At 36.1% G+C, this 19,118-nt stretch overlaps 1 protein-coding gene across 1 annotated transcript; it reads right to left on the bottom strand.

The window, feature by feature from the left end:
* Positions 1–15,342: 15,342 nt before the first annotated feature.
* LOC109243745 (wound-induced protein 1-like) lies at positions 15,343–16,091 on the bottom strand. The gene has a single exon (XM_019410726.1). It carries the CDS (start codon positions 15,840–15,842, stop codon positions 15,525–15,527), a length of 318 nt encoding a protein of 105 aa, XP_019266271.1. The 5' UTR covers positions 15,843–16,091; the 3' UTR covers positions 15,343–15,524.
* Positions 16,092–19,118: the final 3,027 nt, after the last annotated feature.

The raw sequence follows: 19,118 nt of genomic DNA, 5'->3' as shown, positions 1-19,118 counted from the left end.
CATCCTTCCAATACCTTTGCTTTCCATGCTCCTAGAAAATAAAAAAAATTGACACTACAAAAATAATACAATTAAAATAATAAAAAAAATAAAAGAAAGCAATAAAGCTGGGTTGCCTCCCAACAAGCGCTTGATTTAACGTCGCGGCACGACGCGAATCACTTTTTGCCTCCACCTCGAGCTTATGAATTGAACCCCCAATTTTGATTCAAGCTTATGATTATGGTCATGGGGCGGTACAAATTCTTGCGAGCCAAAAATTAGATAAAATCTTATGCACTTGTTGGCTCTCGACCGAGGAGTGTCACCTTGCCTAGACGGCCTTGAGAAATCCAAAATATAAGGCTCATCTACCTCTTCCTTGGACTCCTTTTTATGCTCATAAGGGTGAATTTCCATTTCACCATCTGCACATAATGTAGAGAAGTGTTTGGAATGAGGCCCAACGCGCTCAAATACATGAACTTCAAGATCATTAACCTCCTCAACACCAATCACACTAGAGTCAACTAAATTTGTCTCTTTAACGTCCTTGGTTGACTCTAGTATTACTTCTTCAACATTGACATCCTCAAATTCTAGTTGGCTAGGTTGTTGATGTTCTACTCTGACCTCCCCAATTAATACCTCAAATTCATGCTCTTCTTGGCTCCTATCCTCAATATTGGCTTGTTGAGCATTAAAAGCTCCAACCACTTAACTCAATTGAGCCTCCAACTTGCGAATAGTTGCCTCTTGCCTTTCTATGTGCAATTGTTTCTCATTGTTTTGTTCCAGAAAGCACTTTAGCATATCCTTGATCTCCTTCAGGTCCGCATTCCCAAGTTCTTTGTTCCTATTAACTTCACAAGAAAAGGTAGAACCATCATAGTAAGGGGTTGGGGGAAAATAAGAAATATAAGCACAACCATGAAGGTGACCATTTTTACCACCACACACATTCCACAAATAAGACATAACTCGCTCTTAGGAACGTTTTGAAAATTTTTCCACGGGTGGTTTCCTTCACAATATATATGGAGATCAATAGTAGAATTATCTACACCTAAATTCCCATAATTCCAAGATGCCATGTTTCTCAAATCAACAGTAATAAAAAAATGCAAAAAAATAAAACAAACTAAATGTTCAAACTTGAACCCTAGCAATATATACAGCTACAACTACACCGTTAGTTCCCCGGCAACGGCGCCAAAATTTGATCACGCCCAACTATGCCTTATAAAAAGGACTAAGCGGTCGCTGCAAATATAATCCGGTTTACAAGTCCGGAGTCGAATCCCACAGAGAACTAAGGTTTAGCTACAGCTGTTCACTATCACCAAGAAGACAAGCTTGAACAATTCCTAACCTATAGATATTAAGATTCTTGTGTTTAACTACTTAACTAACAAATTAAAATAGTGAATTAACAACTAAAGATATTGAGGGTTAGAGAAAAGATTAAGGAGGTCTAGATTTATGATTTCCCCTATTGTCGGAATCCTTCCCGCTATGTCTTCTATAATTTCGCCTAAGTATTCTCTACCGATCATGAGCACTCTTATTGCCGTAAATCTCTCCCGAGTAATTACGACAATTTACTAGACGCACTCTCCCGAGCTACGCTAGCTGGCTTTTAATACAGCTTACTTCAGATCGCACCCAAGGCTTCGTTATCCCTAATCCCGCCTTTAAACCCTCGGTTATTGATCCCTCATATATTTTGGGAGTAGTGTTGTTTAACAATTACCTAAATATGCACTCTCTCCCGAGTTATGCATACTAAATAGGCACAGCTAATTGAGAGCTCTTCAATCAACCAGAATATAAACGTAGTTGAACAAATAGAGAAAAGCTATGGCTCAATTATATAAAAACATAACAAAAATTTATCCTATAAAAGGTTCTATCAAAACTCTAGATAACAAATTAGCTATTCATAATAGTATGTAAAACTACAATACTAAAAGTCATAACCAACAATGAAAAAATAGGAAGAGGAAGGAAAAATCTCGTAGAAGAATTCTCCGCCTTGCTCCCAATGTGTTCTTTCCTCCAAGGGTGTTGTCTAACCCTAAAGTAGTGTCTCTCCGCCTCCTTAGGTCTAATTTGTGTCCAAAATATGTCCCCTTCTTGTTCTTGGCCGGCCTCCTTTGTTTAATATAGGGTTTAGGACTTAAAATTCCATGCTTTGCACTTTAGTCCCTGAAATTTTCGCTTCCTGCCGCGGTTTTGCTGCGGTCGCGGTGGAACTGCGGCCAAACATGCCCTCTGATTCTTCAGTTGTCCGCGACCATCTTCTACCGCGGTTCTGCCGCAGTCGCGGCAAAAACGCGGTTTTTCACCCTGTTCCGTTTAGAATTTGGAAAAACGTAAAACATGAAAGTTGTAGCTCTTTGAGTTAGCTTTCCAACCATATATTGTGGATCCGAAATGGAGTTCTGAGCAAAAAGTTATGTCTATTTTACTAGACAGTGCGCAATATGCCTCCTCAAGTCTTCGTTCGTACTTAATTATAAAATTTGACCTCCGAACACGATCCCGGCTTAATTCCTTGAGTTTTTACTCAGACTTCAAAGCTTCAAATCACTTAAATTCATTCCATAACATCTATATAGCTCGGAATCACACCTGCAACGCATAAAACACACAATTAGTGCAAAACACTAGCGATTAAAGCGCAAACTCAATTAAAGTGCAGTAAATTCGAGTGTAATAAGCGACTAAAATATGCAATTATAGCCTATCATCAACTTTCCAAACAGGCACTTAGAGTAAAATGATAGCTACATTTATATCTATGCTATATAGAGGAAAATAAATATCAACACGAATTTAATTTCACACAATAATTCATATTTTCTGGAAAGAAGAAAAAAACTATAAAAATGTGTCCATCACAGTCATTGTCGGGAGTTATTGAGTGGAGCAGATGCGACCCCACATGTACCAAAAGGGTTAAATCGAATTTTATCGTTATCATTAATGATTCCTGTTAATCATATACTCCGAATATGAACTGACCATGCTTCAACAGTTTGAAAAATACATTTACTTCTCATTTTTTTGGATAAATGTTTTTAAAGAAAATAATTCTTATCTTATATTTTTAGTTGAATATTCAAATTCTTTCACAATGAGCGTCAGAAAATACAGTCAAACAATATGGTGTTTTTTTTTTTGACATAAAGATATTTATTTATAATAAACTAGAGTACGGGAGATAGCGAACTACCATCATTACAAGTGCCCTGATGGGCTATAAATATGTCTCTTAGGGCATTGTCATTACCTAAGGCAGCCAAATTACAACATGCAAAAGTCGATACTTTCCTAACACGAACATGACCTTCCTGATCTTTGTGATAGGCATCTATCACAGGTTCAGGAGGTAAAACAAAGTACACAATTTATTAAAACTAGGCTGCTTAAAAGCTTCTTTTGCCAAAAGATGTGCGACACTGTTTCCTTCACGAAAGCTATGCTTCACCACGATCTCCCCTGTCTCCATTGCCTTCTCCATTAACCACCTGCATTCATAGATTAAGTCATTGTAAGTGGGATAATCTTCATGCATAAATCTTATAATTTCAGTGGCGTCCGTATCCACTTCAATTGGGATTATTTTTTCCTTGACTATGAGCTGAAGTGTCTGCTGCAATGCTTGTAATTCTACTTGAGTTGGAGCCACTACATATGTTTTCTTGTGGTACCCTATTTTCCATTGTCCCTTGCTTTCTCGAATGACGCCGCTGATTCATCCCTGCAGGCTATTACTTTTAAAAGCACCATCAATGTTTATTTTGTACCAACCTTTAGGAAGAGCCTGCCATTTGATACTAATGGTCCTTTGTAAATTCTTAGTGGTAGGATTGGCATTCAATTATTTGTATTCAACCGCTTGGTTAATTACCTTATTAATATTAATATATGGTTATTGGTATTGTTTTGGTTATTGTGATTTCTATTGTTCCATATAGCGTATAATGTGAACGGAAAAAGATCTTCCCACGTAATGTACTTGTTTATTAAATTGATATTAGCATTCTTGATCCTGTCGACCCAATGTGTAGTACTTGTTAGAGGAATAATATTGCAATCCATTAAGTCCAAAAACGATTTCGCAATGTGACATTCCCAGAAGATATGGGCTATAGTTTCATTAGTGTTCTTGCATATCGGGAATTTAGGGTCAATGTTCATGCCAATTTTACTGAGGTACGCCCTACTTGGAAGCCTATTGTGGTAGCATTTCCACATGAAGAACTTAAGTTTGTTTGGACAATTTAAGTCCCATATCCATTTGGAGTTGTTGTCAAGAATGGTTTGTTCGTCAATTAACTTGTAGCAAGAATTGGTTGTAAATACACCACTAGGATTTATGCTCCATAGGAGGTTATTAGGAGATCTAACTTGCTTGTTGGGAGTTAAGGCATTAATGTTACGGATAATATGTTGAGGAAGTTGGAAGGAGATTTTTTCCAAATCGCAAGAGCCATTGTCACAAATATCTTTGATTTTTAAATTGCTCTCGGATGTGTTAGAGGGCCAATAACACTGCTCCTAAGGTGCGTAATATTTGAAATCCAATTAGTATCCCAAATATTTGCATTAGAGTTTTGGTGTACTTCCCACTTGATGTCTTCGTTGCAAATGGACCAACCTTTTAGGAGACTAATCCAAGAATGTAACCCACATTTTGTGTTTTTATTCTTTCCGTAATTACTAATTAGTACTTTTGCCCAAAGGGATGAAGGTTGTTGAGAATTCTCCAAGCAAGGCGCGTTAGAAGTGCTAGATTTTTTGACTTGTCTTTTTTGATACCTAGACCACCCTGAGGTGTAGTTCTAGTAATTATATCCCACTTAATTAAGTGAAGCTTTTTCTGTTCCCCAATAGTACCCCATAAAAAATCTCTTTGAATTTTATCTATTTCTTTTAGTGTTTTATTAGGAAGGAGGGATGTTTGCATGAGGTGATTTGGAATGGTGTTCAGCGTGGATGATACTAAGGTGCTTCTACCGGCCGTGTTTAACCACCTAGCATTCCAATTATTTAGCCTTGCCCTCATCTTATCTATCAAGAAATGGTAATCCTTATGCTTAGGCTTGTTATTTAGAATTGGGAAACTTAGGTAAGATCCGAAGTTATTACTAATTTTAATGTCTAAGATGCTTGTAGCAAGGTTTTTTGTTGAGTCTTTGCAACTCTTGGAGATGACTAGCCTTGATTTATCTATTTATATTTAGATCAGAATTGCTACAAAAGCTATTCATGCTCCTCCGAATTGTGCGCATTGTTTTTTCATTGGCCTGCCCTATTAAAGTTAAATCATTGGCAAGAAAAAGGTGTGATTGGGAAGGGGGAGGCTTCTGGAGTTTAATTTAATAGAATTCGAATTTCTTATGTCTACTTGGTTTTCAATATTTTTAGAGAGCATATCCATTCATAATATGAATAAATATGGGGACATGGGTTCACCTTGTCTTATGCCCCTCGTAGGAATTAATTCACTTGTTTTGTTTCCGTTTACAAGAATGGATGTAGTACTAGTTGTGATGCAACTAAGGATTAGGGAGGATATATTTGGAGGAAATTTTAAAAAATTCAAAGTTCTATAAATGTTAGACCATTCTAGCTTATTGAAAGCTTTTCCAAATCAATCTTGAGGATTAAGTTCACCCTACCCTTAGGTGAATTGAACCTCTTCATCACTTCTTGGATAATGATAGCATTATCACTGGCCTGTCTATTTCTTATAAAGCTAGATTGTTGTGTGCTGATTAGGTGTTGTAGAAAAGGTTTGATACAATTGGCAATGATTTTTGTTATCACCTTGTAGATGGTGTTACAAAGGCTAATAAGCCGAATTTTTTTAGATTATTAGCATTATTAAATTTGGGGATTAGGCAAATGTAAGTGTTGTTGATGTCTGGAAGCATCTTATTTGTTTTAAAAATTTGTTGGCACAAATTAATGACTTTGCTTCCTACTATGTGCCAATATTTTTGGAAGAAAAAGGGATGCAACCCGTCCAGGCTTGGGGCTTAGATTTGAAGGAGAAGACAACATTCCTTATTTCATGATTCCTTAGTGGATTATCAAGGCTCGAAAGATTAATGTTATGAAAACTTTCCTTGTCATTTTTGATAATTGACCAGTCAGTTTTTTCATGGGAGGTTGTAAAAATATTAAAGAAGTAGCTTCTTGTATGGTTCATTACGGAGACTTGGTCATCAGTCCAATTCCCATAATCATCTTTGAAGAAAATGATGTTGTTTTTCCTTCTCCTATTAGTAGCTTTGATATGAAAGAACTTTGTATTTGCATCACCATCGTTTAGCCAATTAACTCTAGGTCTCAATTTCCAATAATCTTCCTCTTGTTTCAATATGGTATTATAGTCATTTATGAATGTATTTTCCAGATTCCTAATCTAGTTGCTAGTAGCATAACTAGTTGATTTCTGGATTCCGTCAATTCTTTTTAGAATTTTCCTTTTATTAGCAAAGACATTGCCAAAAGTATTCTTTTTCCAATTCTATAGCATTTTTTTAAAAGACTCCGTGCCTCCTATTAGATCTTTATTCTCCCGTAGAAACAAGATTAACAAAATCCGGATGGGCACACCAAAAGGTCTCTAGCCTGAATGGTCTGTTTTGAGCAATGTTTATTTTATTATTAAGATTAATAAGGATAGGGTTATGATCTGAGTGTGTTTTGAGTAGATGGGTTATGGTAACATTAGGGAACGCATTAAGCCAGTCTCATTCGAGTATACCCTATTCAATCTTTCCATGATTAAACCATTTTTCGTTTTACGATGGTTAGATCATGTATAACTGCAACCATTAAATCCTAATTCTACTAGGTTGCAAAAATTTAAACAGTCAATAAGGGATTTGGCTCGTTTTTGGTTAATATGTCTCCCACCAAATTTATCCCTAGAGTCAATTAGTTCATTAAAGTCACCACCCATTAATCACGGACCTTTATAGTAATTACCAACATTACATAAATTATTCCATAAGATATTCATATCTAATATATTATTACTAGCATAAATTGCACTAAAAAGCCAAGTGAGTTTTTTGGGTTTTACCTCGATCATTGCATGGATTTCCTGCCCACTCCTAGTGAAGTTGTTGACGGTCACCATATCATGGTTCCACAAGATAGCTAGACCACCAGATTGGCCAACAGTGAGAACATCAATCATCTCAGTAAAATTGAAATCCTCCAATATAGATGCGTAACTTGCCATTTTGGTTTCTAGAAAGGCAACCAAACAGGGTCTATGGGTATCCATTAACTCTCTAAAGTTCCTCCAAAAGTTGTCGTTATTAGCTCCTCTAACATTCCAAATTATAAAGTTGTTTGGTTGGTTTATCATGGGGTTATTGATTTGGTTGTTGTTGGGGTTCCTCTTGAGAGATGGGACTAGTATCACCACATTCTTCCCCGACGTACAGTCCTGTGGTGGCCTTATGTCCAGTGAACATTTGAAGAGTGTCACTGGGCAACTGAAGATAGATTTTCAGTCTAGCATCTCCTTGAATATTAGTATTTTACCTCGCTTAGGCTTGAAAAGGCTACCGCTGGTTCCCCCAAGTGTGGCATGATGTCCTCCTCCTCCTCCTCTTCCTCATGGACTTCTTGATTTTGCATGTTTTGTGGTTGAACTTGGTTTTCCATTGGATTTACTTGTCATCGGTTGGTTTTCTCTGGGTTGTGCACTCCATTGGGTGAAGATTGGATTCACTAATGTTAGTTCCTCCGGCGCAAAGAAGGGGAGCTTTTGAGGTGGATTTTGTGGAATTTATTGATTGGAGCCACTTGCACATTCCACATATATTCCATGGTGTGAACTAGGTTTTGGTTCAAGAAGGGTGCAAGTGGTTGTAGGATGTTGTTCATCCATATTTTATTGATGTAGTTGTTCATTGCTAGATTCATCTCCTCCGAAATTAGTTGAGCAAGGTAGTGGGTATTTTGAATTATCAATATGGATTCCTGGCCATTGATCTCCAGGTTGAAGGAAATTGCATGGCCTAGGAGACCTAATTCCACCCATGAATGTGGTTGGTGATTCGGGGGATTTGGTGGCTGGACATATATAACTGGATTGGAGGGGAAGTGAGGAGGTAATGGTGGGAGATTATTCATTGTTTGTTGACATGAAAAATAGCACAATTGGATGAGTCTGTACCTTCTTCTTAGAGTTAATGGAACTCTTGGCATCTTGGTGATCTTCTTGAACTATATAGAGACTATTGTCTAGTGGTTTGGAAGAGCTAGTAATAATGGGCTCAATTTGCATGGAATTTGAAGGGAATAGCGTAAGATTTTTATCAAGATCTTGCATGGATATGACCTCCGACACTTGGATAATTTTAATTTCCATGTGTTGGTTTTTTAGTTGGTTGGAAGTAGTATTTGTTGTATTTTGATTATTATTGGTTATGTTCATTGTATTAGAGTTATCATTACTAATAGGATAGTTATAGGATTCTTGTGGTGGCCAGTTGGGGTTTAGTAGGTTGTTATCAACTTTATTATTGTTAAGCGTGGGATTAGATTTATTATTGTGGCTAACACTTTGTGCCACGTTATGGACACTTGTGGAATCGGTAGGAATCATTTCATGCAGGTGTATAGTGTCTTTCTTATTTTCATTTTTTTTTCCCAAAATCATGTGCTCTTCATGTGGATTATCAATACCACTCCTATCATCAAGTAGTGGTTTTTCACTAAATATTTTGTAATTATTTTGATTGTTAAAGAGTGTTGTGGACGGGATTATTTTTGACTTATCAAAGGAGTCTACAATGTGCTGCTTGTTAACGTATTTTAGATGTTGAGTATTGAGATACTTACCATTGGAGGCATCATAGATGTGGACATTAATACCTGGGACCTTTGATGAGCTTGCATTGTTATTGGACCTTTGCTTTTTTCGGGGAAGGAAACCGTCTGCCATTCTTGTGTTGAATCTTGCACTGACTGGATTGTTTCCGATATTGATTGCTCTTCCCCTTGCTTGATTGGTTGTTTAGAGTAGGAACAATTATGGCACGTATGCCCTATCCTTCCGCATGCTTTGCAAACTATGTTTTCACCCTCGTATAGGATAGATTGCTTGTGTTGTCCAACCATTATGTGGTTTTGTACTGGTTGTTCCAAAGGCAGTTCTACACGTAGCCTTGAGTATCTTCCCCTTAGTTTAGCTGATGTACAGGCATCCACCTTAAGTGGGAGATATACCCATACTGCAGTGTAGCTTTGTCTTGCTTACTTTGCTATAAAAAGTGGCACCCATTTTTGTACTAACAAGAAAAAATCATTTATAAACCAAGGTCCATGATGAAGTACCTTGATCATATTTTCCTCTTTAGCAAACTTCGCAGTATAGTAATCCTCTCCTAGGTCAATTAATTGGAAGTTTTCATTTGGCTTCCACAAGTCTTGAATTTTTGTTTTAGGTAGTGGTGCACTAGGCGTTTACCCATAAGCTTTATAATAACGAAGTATCTCCAAGGATTGTAGATGTGTTGCCTATCTTCCTCCGTGAGAATTATTTGCCTCACATTTTGTGTTAGCTCTCCTAGAGTAGTTGCATCCTGCTCCGATGGTTGGATGTCCATTGGAATTGGAATTGGTGGAGTCCTTTCCATTGAATTTGTATTTTTATCAAAGAATTCATCCTTCAATAGTTTATGTTTGTAGGATAATGTGGGATGGATCTGGCTTGTGATTAAATCAGGAGGTTTTGGTGGAATTTTGGTTTGGTCTCCTGATTGATTTTCTAGTGAGAAGTTACTCATTCTCTCTCTAACCTTAACAAACAATATGGTGTTACTAAAGCACAGCGCTAACATTCGCTAGCGCAACCAAAGAAAGATTACCCGAATTGAGAAGATATCTTAACTACTAAACATCGTTTCTACGGGGGGAAAGGGTCAAATATATCCCTCTACCTTGATATATTGTTCTCATTTACCCTTTATTATACTATTGGGTCAAATTTACCCTGCCGTTAGCAAAGTTTTTAAATTTACCCTCTAATCTAGCGGAAAGCCCCAAATTCCAAATTCCTTCTATTTACTAGTACAATCTTTTCTCACAAATTACTTATCTCATACGTGTGCTCTACCAGAGAAGAAAATATCCTTGACAAGTTGATTTCTTGTTCCACTTGATTATTTAGAGAAGGAAGACTTTCCAACTTCGCCACCTCCAAGCAGGAGAATACTAGTAAATATTTCTTTGAAAGGATGTTTTGAAGTTGGACATAAATTTAAACAGATAATTTAAAATTTCTCAGACAATACTAAAGAATTATATGTCACAAATTTCATGCAGAAGTGCTTGTGCCAGCAAAATTTGCATCACATGACGTGCCAAATCCAAATAAGAAAGGGAATGCATTTACATGGATACCTACGGCCTTGTTATGCCTGTAATCCATAAAATAGTAAATATTAGTAACAACTTCATAAGCGAATGCATTTCAACCACCTGAAGAATCAAATAAATCTCTTCCAAATTATCTAAGATATTTCGCTCATCCTTATTCCATTGGAGACATACCCATAAACTGTGAATTCTGCCTTTCATTTATGGTTTGAAACCAAAGACAAGGGGGGAAATTATGTTGTAACTCCACACTCTCATTTCTAATATGGACCTTTTTTCTTCTCTGGTGGATCACACGAAGGAGATGACTGATTAGTGAGGAAAAATTGCAATAAATAGAAGGGATTTGGGGCTTTCCGTTAAGTTAGAGGGTAACTTTGAAAACTTTGCTAACGATGAGGATAAATATAAATAATATATCAAAGTAGAGGGGTAAAATTAGCTATTTTCCCTTTCTGTAGAGAGCATATTGGTCAATACAATTTTGCAAAGGGATAAACTAGCTTAGACACGTTATTTGTGTTCTTTTTTAATTAGCTTTATTCTCTTCTACTTGCAAATCTTCTCAGTATGTTAACTAACAAGTCTCCGAATCTGTTATTTTGATGATAGGTGTTACTAAAATGGTACATCTTGAAGAGTCAGTGCTACTAAATTGATATGACTAGGGCGGAGCTAGGTATTGGCAAGGGAATTCAATTTAGGGAAAAGGGTCAGAAATATCCATCTACTTTTAAATATTGTCTACATTTAACCTCCGTTATACTTTTGGGACATAAGTATCCCTACCGTTAGCAAAGTATTCAAATCTACCCCTAACCTTAACGGTGCTCCTATGTGGCAGTGGGCCCTGCTATTAAAATGCCATAGTGGATACCACGTGTGTATTACCTTTTTTTTAATTCTTCAAAGAAATAAGAAAACTCCCTTTTAAAAAGTCTTTCTCCTTTGTCCCCATCCTCCATTACAGTGTAATTTTGAAAGTAAGAAATTTTTTTGCTCCTCCCATTTTTCATCTTAATTCAAACGAAGGAATTATGAGAACATGTTCCGTTAACTTTCTCTAGTGAACTGCATACATGTTCATTGTACAGCATCGAAATTTCATATGAAAGTCGAAGAAGGCTATTCCAGAAGTTCCCAAAGAAGGGAACTAGAAATCTTGACGAAAAATGCACTAACTTTTAGCATAACTATAATTTCCCGTTAACTTAGAGCATTTTCCCACTTTCATATGTTGCACAAAAAAAAAACCAAGGGTAGAGAAACTCAAATTCTTTGAGGCAGACTATTCAAACTATATAAAAGAAAGCAACTTGAAAGGTTCAATCTTTTGGAAGTGGAAGGGAAAAATAGAGCAAATAAATGCTTATAGCTTATAATTACCCAAAATGAGAGAAATTGCATTAACTAATAATCAAATCGCAGAAACCCATTTTAAGATCGAATATTGATGATAGGCTATAATTGCATATTTTAGTCGCTTATTACACTCGAATTTACTGCACTTTAATTGAGTTTGCGCTTTAATCGCTAGTGTTTTGCACTAATTGTGTGTTCTATGCCTTGTAGGTGTGATTCCGAGCTATATAGATGTTATGGAATGAATTTAAGTGATTTGAAGCTTTGAAGTCTGAGTAAAAGCTCAAGGAATTAAGCCGGGATCGTGTTCGGGGGTCAAATTTGATAATTAAGTACGAACGAAGACTTGAGGAGGCATATTGCCCACTGTCTAGTAAAATAGATATAACTTTTTGCTCTGAACTCCATTTGGGCTCCACAATATATGGTTGGAAAGCTAACTCAAAGGGATACAACTTTCATGTTTTACGTTTTTCCAAATTCCAAACGGAACAGGGTGAAAAACCGCGGTTTTGCCGCGACCGCGGCAGAACCGCGGTGGAAGGCAGTTTCTGAAGAATGAAGAATCCGCGAGGGCGTTTGGCCGCGGTTCCACCGCGATCGCGGTGAAACCGCGGTGGGAAGCGTAAATTTCAGGGGCTAAAGTGTAAAACATGGGATTTTAAGTCCTAAACCCTATATAAAACAAAGGAGGCCGGCCAAGAACAAGAAGGGGACATATTTTGGACACAAATTAGACCTAAGGAGGCGGAGAGACACTACTTTAGGGTTAGACAACACCCTTGGAGGCAAGAACACATTGGGAGCAAGGCGAAGAATTCTTCTACGAGTTTTTCCTTCCTCTTCCTATTTTTCATTGTTGGTTATGACTTTTAGTATTGTAGTTTTACATGCTATTATGAATAGCTAATTTGTTATCTAGAGTTTTGATAGAACCTTTTGTAGGATAAATTCTTGTTATGTTTTTATATAATTGAGCCATAGCTTTTCTCTATTTGTTCAACTACGTTTATATTGTGGTTGGTTGAAGAGCTCTCAATTAGCTGTGCCTATTTAGTATGCATAACTCGGGAGAGAGTGCATATTTAGGTAATTGTTGAACAACACCACTCCCAGAGTATATGAGGGATCAATAACCGAGGGTTTAAAGGTGGGATTAGGGATAACGAAGCCTTGGGTGCAATCTGAAGTGAGTTGTATTAAAAGCCAGCTAGTGTAGCTCGGGAGAGCGCGTCTAGTAAATTGTCGTAATTACTCGGGAGAGATTTACGGTAATAAGAGTGCTCATGATGGGTAGAGAATACTTAGGCGAAATTATAGAAGATATAGCGGGAAGGATTCCGACAATAAGGGAAATCATAACTCTAGACCTCCTTAATCTTTTCTCTAACCCTCAGTATCGTTAGTTGTTAATTTACTATTTTAATTTGTTAGTTAAGTAGTTAAACACAAGAATCTTAATATCTATAGGTTAGGAATTGTTCAAGCTTGTCTTCTTGGTGATAGTGAACAGCTGTAGCTAAACCTTAGTTCTCTGTGGGATTCGACTCCGGACTTGTAAACCGGATTATATTTGCAGCGACCGCTTAGTCCTTTTTATAAGGCATAGTTGGGCGTGATCAAATATCCTTTGAGTTAGGCTTTAAAATACACCTTGACATAGTTTTACTTTGGGAGTTCAATTCCTCCATCAGAAACTCAGGCGACCACTTTTCCAAGCCAAATTTATTTCAAATGCAAGGGTTAATCACTGATCAATAGGGGAAAAAATGTTTTTTCTAAAAACTGACTAATGGTTTTCTTGTTTTGGGGTTGGGGGTGGGGTGGGGAGGGGGGACACAGTAAAAAAAGATACACATAATTTCAACTGTGGCATTTTAATAGCTGTGTCCGCTGCCACATAGGAGCACCGTTTAAATTAGGGGTAGATTTGAATACTTTGCTAACGGTAGGGATACTTATGTGCCGAAAGTATAACGGAGGTTAAATGTAGACAATATTTGAAAGTAGAGGGACATTTCTGACCCTTCTCCCTTCAATTTAATCATTTTCGTCAAAAATTTATACTGTTTAAGTAGGACACATGGGCAGCACCCGTGACCTCCTGATCACATAGCAATAACTTTACCAGTTACATTAAGGTTCCCCTTCAAACATGATACTATAATATTTTTTTAAATCCTATATATATATATATATATATATATATATAAACCCGGCTCAACTACGGCTAGTGAAGATAACCAACGGGGTTAATACTTAGTACCCAGTACCCAATCGAGAAATAAAATTAAAACAAAAAGGGGGCTTCTTATGCTGTACCTTAGCATTGTTTGTAATATCCAATTTTGGTTAGATGCGACAAGAAATACTATCAGCAAATTTGATTAGAACACTATTAACGCTGAGCGCAACTCCTCTTTATTTTTTGTTTTTTGGGAAATAGTGTTGAATATGTCCCCAAAAGGATAAGGAATAATAATCAGTTCAAAGTTCTAAGATAACATTAGAGATGAGCAAGTCAAATTTGTGGCTCTTTTCCAAATGGAGTATAGCCGTATAAGGTGGGAAATGCGTGCCATGAAGTTAACCTAAGCAGAAAATAAGAAAGTTTGTCAGCATATTTTATTAAACTTAATATTTTCTTAAACTTACTATTCCTCGGTCAAATTTGTACTTTGAAATTTGCTTTTCGATAAAATTTATACTACAATATGTATCAGTGTTTTAAAAGGCATTCTCGGGGCGAGCCCTGGGGCGAGGCGTACCAAAAATGTCTCGAGACGATGGTGTGGGGCGAAAGTCTCAATAGGCGTACACCCAGTAACTCGGGGCGTACGCCCGGACGTTTGGGGCGTATGCCCGGACATTCTGGACGTACGCCCGGGCGTTTGACTCGTGTTTTTGTAATGAGGCGTAAGCCCGAGAGACTTTTTCAAATTAAAACAAAATTTATTGAATATGTCCTTCATATAATAACCAAATTCTCAAAAATCAGCTTGTAATTACTCAAAAGTTTTAAAAAGTAACTGAAATGTATTAAATTTAAAAGTCAAGACCTTTTTTATTGATTGAAACCCTAATTTATGGTCTTTCCCAATTATTTATCTTGTGTAATCTGCTAATATCTCCCAAAAGTAACGAATATTTAATTTTTTTTTTATTTTTTTTTTACAAATACAAAGAGAACTTCATTCTCCTTCATAGTAGCAAGTTCAAGCTCCAAATTGCAGGTTAGTCATCTTTTTTGTTCCTCAACGTAGAAAGCTTTATTCTTTTCTACTCAAGTTAGTTGTTTTGACTAATTTTTTATGGGGATAGAGCACATCTACATAATATTTTTCACATATTTATAGTTTATTTCAATTTTTATGCAATTTTACCTATTTATAAATATTTACTGTAATTATATTATTTTATAAAATATTAAAAGTTAAATATTGATGGGGCTTACGCCATGTAAATCGCATCGCCTTACGCCTACGCTTTTTAAAGCACCGGTATGTATTTGTTGAAAATTATAAGCAATGCCAAACTGAAAAAAAAAAATAAAAAAAAAAATAAAAGGTGACATTGAAACACTTTCTAACCAACCAAAGAAAATCACTTTTATTGCAAACCAAACACACCAAGAAGAAGGGTCTCCCAATCATCATTGGTTAACTCGACCACAACAACAAATAAACTTAAACAAAATTAAAACCAAACCAAACAGTAAAAGAACTTCAGCCCATACTAGAACCAACCACAAACTACACTTTTAGCTAGAGAGCCAGGACCAGACCCGGAACGGATTTCCCGACCCGATTAGCGAGGCTACTCTCCCAAACAGAGGGGCAATGCAGGGGCGTTATAGACTCAAAATCCGATCGGGTTTTCTTCCCAAAACGGGTCACAATAAGCGAGGTGTTGAAGTACTCCCGAACCTGGGTAATTACCCCATCGGCTACAGTCCAGGCGTGAACCCAAGTAATGGAGCGGGTCGGGTCGCAGCCTTCGACGAGTACAATGGACCCAAAGGCGTCAATGCTCTTAGGGATGAAGTGGAAAGCGTCCTTGGCAGTGCCGGTGAGGGTTTGCATCAAGAACTGGTAAGAAGGTGGACCATGGAACCACCACTCGAGGTCGGCGGCCAGTAGGATCTGGACCTGAACGACGTCGTGTGAGCTCAAGGCTTCATATAGGGCTATTACCACCCTTTTGTTTTGAGTTTCCTCCAGAGTTTCCTGAGTGTTAGCCAGTTCAGTAAAAATAAGGAATACTATAACAGAGAAATATAATCAAGAAAGATTGCCTGTATTGGAGGGGAGAAGGTATAAGGAATAGTATGAAGGGGCGATGTCGGGGTATATATAGGGGCTTTTGAAGGGTAATTTGGAAATTATAGGTGAATAGTAGGGGGTATTTTAAGGAATTCAAAGGACATGCTCGCCATTCAGTGCTCGGGAAGACTACGTGAGCGTGTATTTTGTTTGGTTTAGAAAAAGGCGTTTCCTTCGGGTGGGGTCAGGAGAGGATGGGTCCCACTGATGCTGTTTTCTTAATTTTACTTTTTCTTTTATTTTCAGCCCACAGATGATGTTATTGTTATATCATTATATGTGAAGATTTCAAGCACACTTTTTTTGACCTCACACAAAAGCACAAACTCAGACACAACATATAAACACCCACACAACTCTTTTAACTTCTTTCTTGGACAAATTTTTGACCAAAAGTTAGTGATGAATAATAAGTATTTCTTTTTATTCAATGTATCGAATTTAACCTTAATAATAAAATCATCTTTGATAGAAAGCATGTTAACCTCAAAACAAGATCCAAATTTATCAAGCTCCAAAGTAGGTACAAGACAACAGGGAGAAAGTACAGGCCGAAAAAAAAAGGTTGACCATGTATTATGAGGATAGGGTATGTCTTATACAATTGGCTAATGAACTTACGAACTAGAAGATTAATATTTTTTTGAATTAAAATTCCTCTATATTGTTAATTATGTAAACAGATTAACAAAGTTTTAGGACAGCATTTAACTATTTCATGCTACAAGAAACAATATACATAAATTGCACTATTGAACATCAATTAGACAAGCCTCTATTTGTTAGTTTCTCAACTCCTACATGAAAACTGAACAATTTTTTATTTTAGTTTTATTGCTGTACAACGAAATGCATCATGCAAAAGTACAATTTGCAACTTCAACTAGATTATAAAACTTTTTAATCTCATGAATACTCCAATTGTGTGTAATAGCGTGAACTAATTAATCCTAAATCTTAAGTTTTAAGAGAAATTTAAAGGTTGCGAATAAAGCTGCGAAGTTGTCAAATTATGCGGCTAATGATGTAGCCCATTGATTTTATCATCTACTAGTAGCTATTGGTAAGTTTGGCCTTGCTATAATAACTTCAATTGTTGTGACCATGGAATTCAAAGTTTGGAGTGTGGAATTGAATGCAAAATCATATTTTGGGAAATAGATAAATTTGAATTCAAAGCTATTGAGGCCATTCCTTGCAATTGTGTGTGTATAGGCAAATTCCAAGGGATACATGCTACCTTCTACCAGCATAGGTATCAGATAATTCTGTTCATTAAGGGTTTAGACAAATGAGAAGAAATCACCTAGTATTTTTTCTTCTGTTGAAATTTGAACTTTAAACTTCATAATTAATGTAATAAACCCATTTTAGTGACCATTAAACCACAATCATGAGTGGTTCTTGTAATTTTGTCATGTTCAAAATGAACTAACACATGATATATGTTGCTTAGGAGTTGGAGTGTACATAGGTTAGGTTGGTTCGGATTTTACAATTGCCAAACCAAACCAATTATGTCGGGTTATTAAATCTAAAGACCAAACCAAACCAATAAAACTCGGGTTTTTCAATCTCGATTTTTCTCGAATTTTCGGGTTATTCGGGTTTTTTCCTGGTAAAATCTTCGTAGAACAAAACATATAACTTGTGCTCAAAATATTTCTTTAATCCTAGTAAGATACAACTATATAAAGTATTTTCCAAGAAAATAATACAAAATATGAGATGTGTCATGGCATTATCCTAAAATATTCAACAATAAAGACAATAAAATTATGTAATATAAATATTGCTAATTAAAAAGTCATAATAAAAATAAACATAATCTAAAAGTACTAAGTCATGCTAAAATAAGTAGACTAATAAGGGAGTATTAATTACATGACTAAACGCTAAAGAAAAAATAAAAATAGGCTATGCATTTTTATCTAAATTATTGCCAAAATAAAAAAATAGATATTCAATAAATTTCCGTTCGTAGTATTGAATTGAATGTCTTTTGTTAGCATTAGTATTGATTTCATTTTGGTTTGGGCTTTTGTTAGCATTATTTAATTTACTAATATTAATGGCTATAGAACTTATTGGAACATTCAAAAGTTCTAAGTCCAACCTTGAAATAATACCTTAAAAGATAAAATTATGAAAATTTTTAAGAAATAATTATAAATTACATCACAATAAGTATATTTATATATTAAATATATCTAAATTTCTATTTATTAAATGTCGGGTTGGTTTGGTTTCGGTTTGACTTTCTTTAGTTAAAAACAAACCAAACCAATTATGGTTGGGTTTTTTTTCCAACACCAAACCAAATCAAACCAAACCATAGTCGGGTTTTTTTTTCTCGGTTTGACTTGGATTATCGAGTTGGTGCGGTTTATCGGTTTTGGATATACATTGCTTTTCATTATGAGATTTTTTCCTTCCTATACCATATATGAAACTTTATTACTAAAAATGCGCACAGTTTCTAATTTACCCTCCCTGTCCACATTTTTCCTACAGTTATTATACCAATCATTAAATACTAATTAATAGGAGTTGAATCTTCCTAATTTGTGGAGCTAAAATTCAGGAAAAGAATATTCTAAAAAGATTTGGCGTAAACTCTATTTTAAAAGGCAGAATTGGGACTCGCTCGGGGCTCGTCCCGGAGCGGAGCACTCGTAAAACGCCCCTGGGCTTATGTGTGAGGCTTAGTTCCATGAGACTTACGCCTCGGCCATCGAGGCTTACACCTCAGACATGCCCAACGCCCAGCGTACTCGGCTCGCCTAATAGAACTTTATGCTATTATATGCAACTAACCTTGTAAATCCTCAAATTTTCTTAATAAACCGTTGACTATTTAAAATTACTTTTTCCTTAATCATAAATCATTAAGTTGAGAGTGTTTTATGTCATAATTAAAATAAAAATTATTGTACGTTATCCATTAAGACTGCTATGATAGTTAATTTTAAATAAATATTTCATTTAAAAAGTATTTATTTATTAACTTTTGTTATGTCTTTGCTATATAATAGT

This window comes from Nicotiana attenuata, unplaced genomic scaffold, assembly GCF_001879085.1.
Source record: "Nicotiana attenuata strain UT unplaced genomic scaffold, NIATTr2, whole genome shotgun sequence".
Taxonomy (NCBI): domain Eukaryota; kingdom Viridiplantae; phylum Streptophyta; class Magnoliopsida; order Solanales; family Solanaceae; genus Nicotiana; species Nicotiana attenuata.
The sequence above is the reverse complement of the archived record's forward strand: the minus strand, read 5'-3'. Positions and strand labels throughout refer to the sequence as shown.

Excerpts from the sequence above, each read along its gene's own strand:
- LOC109243745 (XM_019410726.1), bottom strand. The coding sequence starts at position 15,842 with ATGCAAACCCTCACCGGCACTGCCAAGGACGCTTTCCACTTCATCCCT.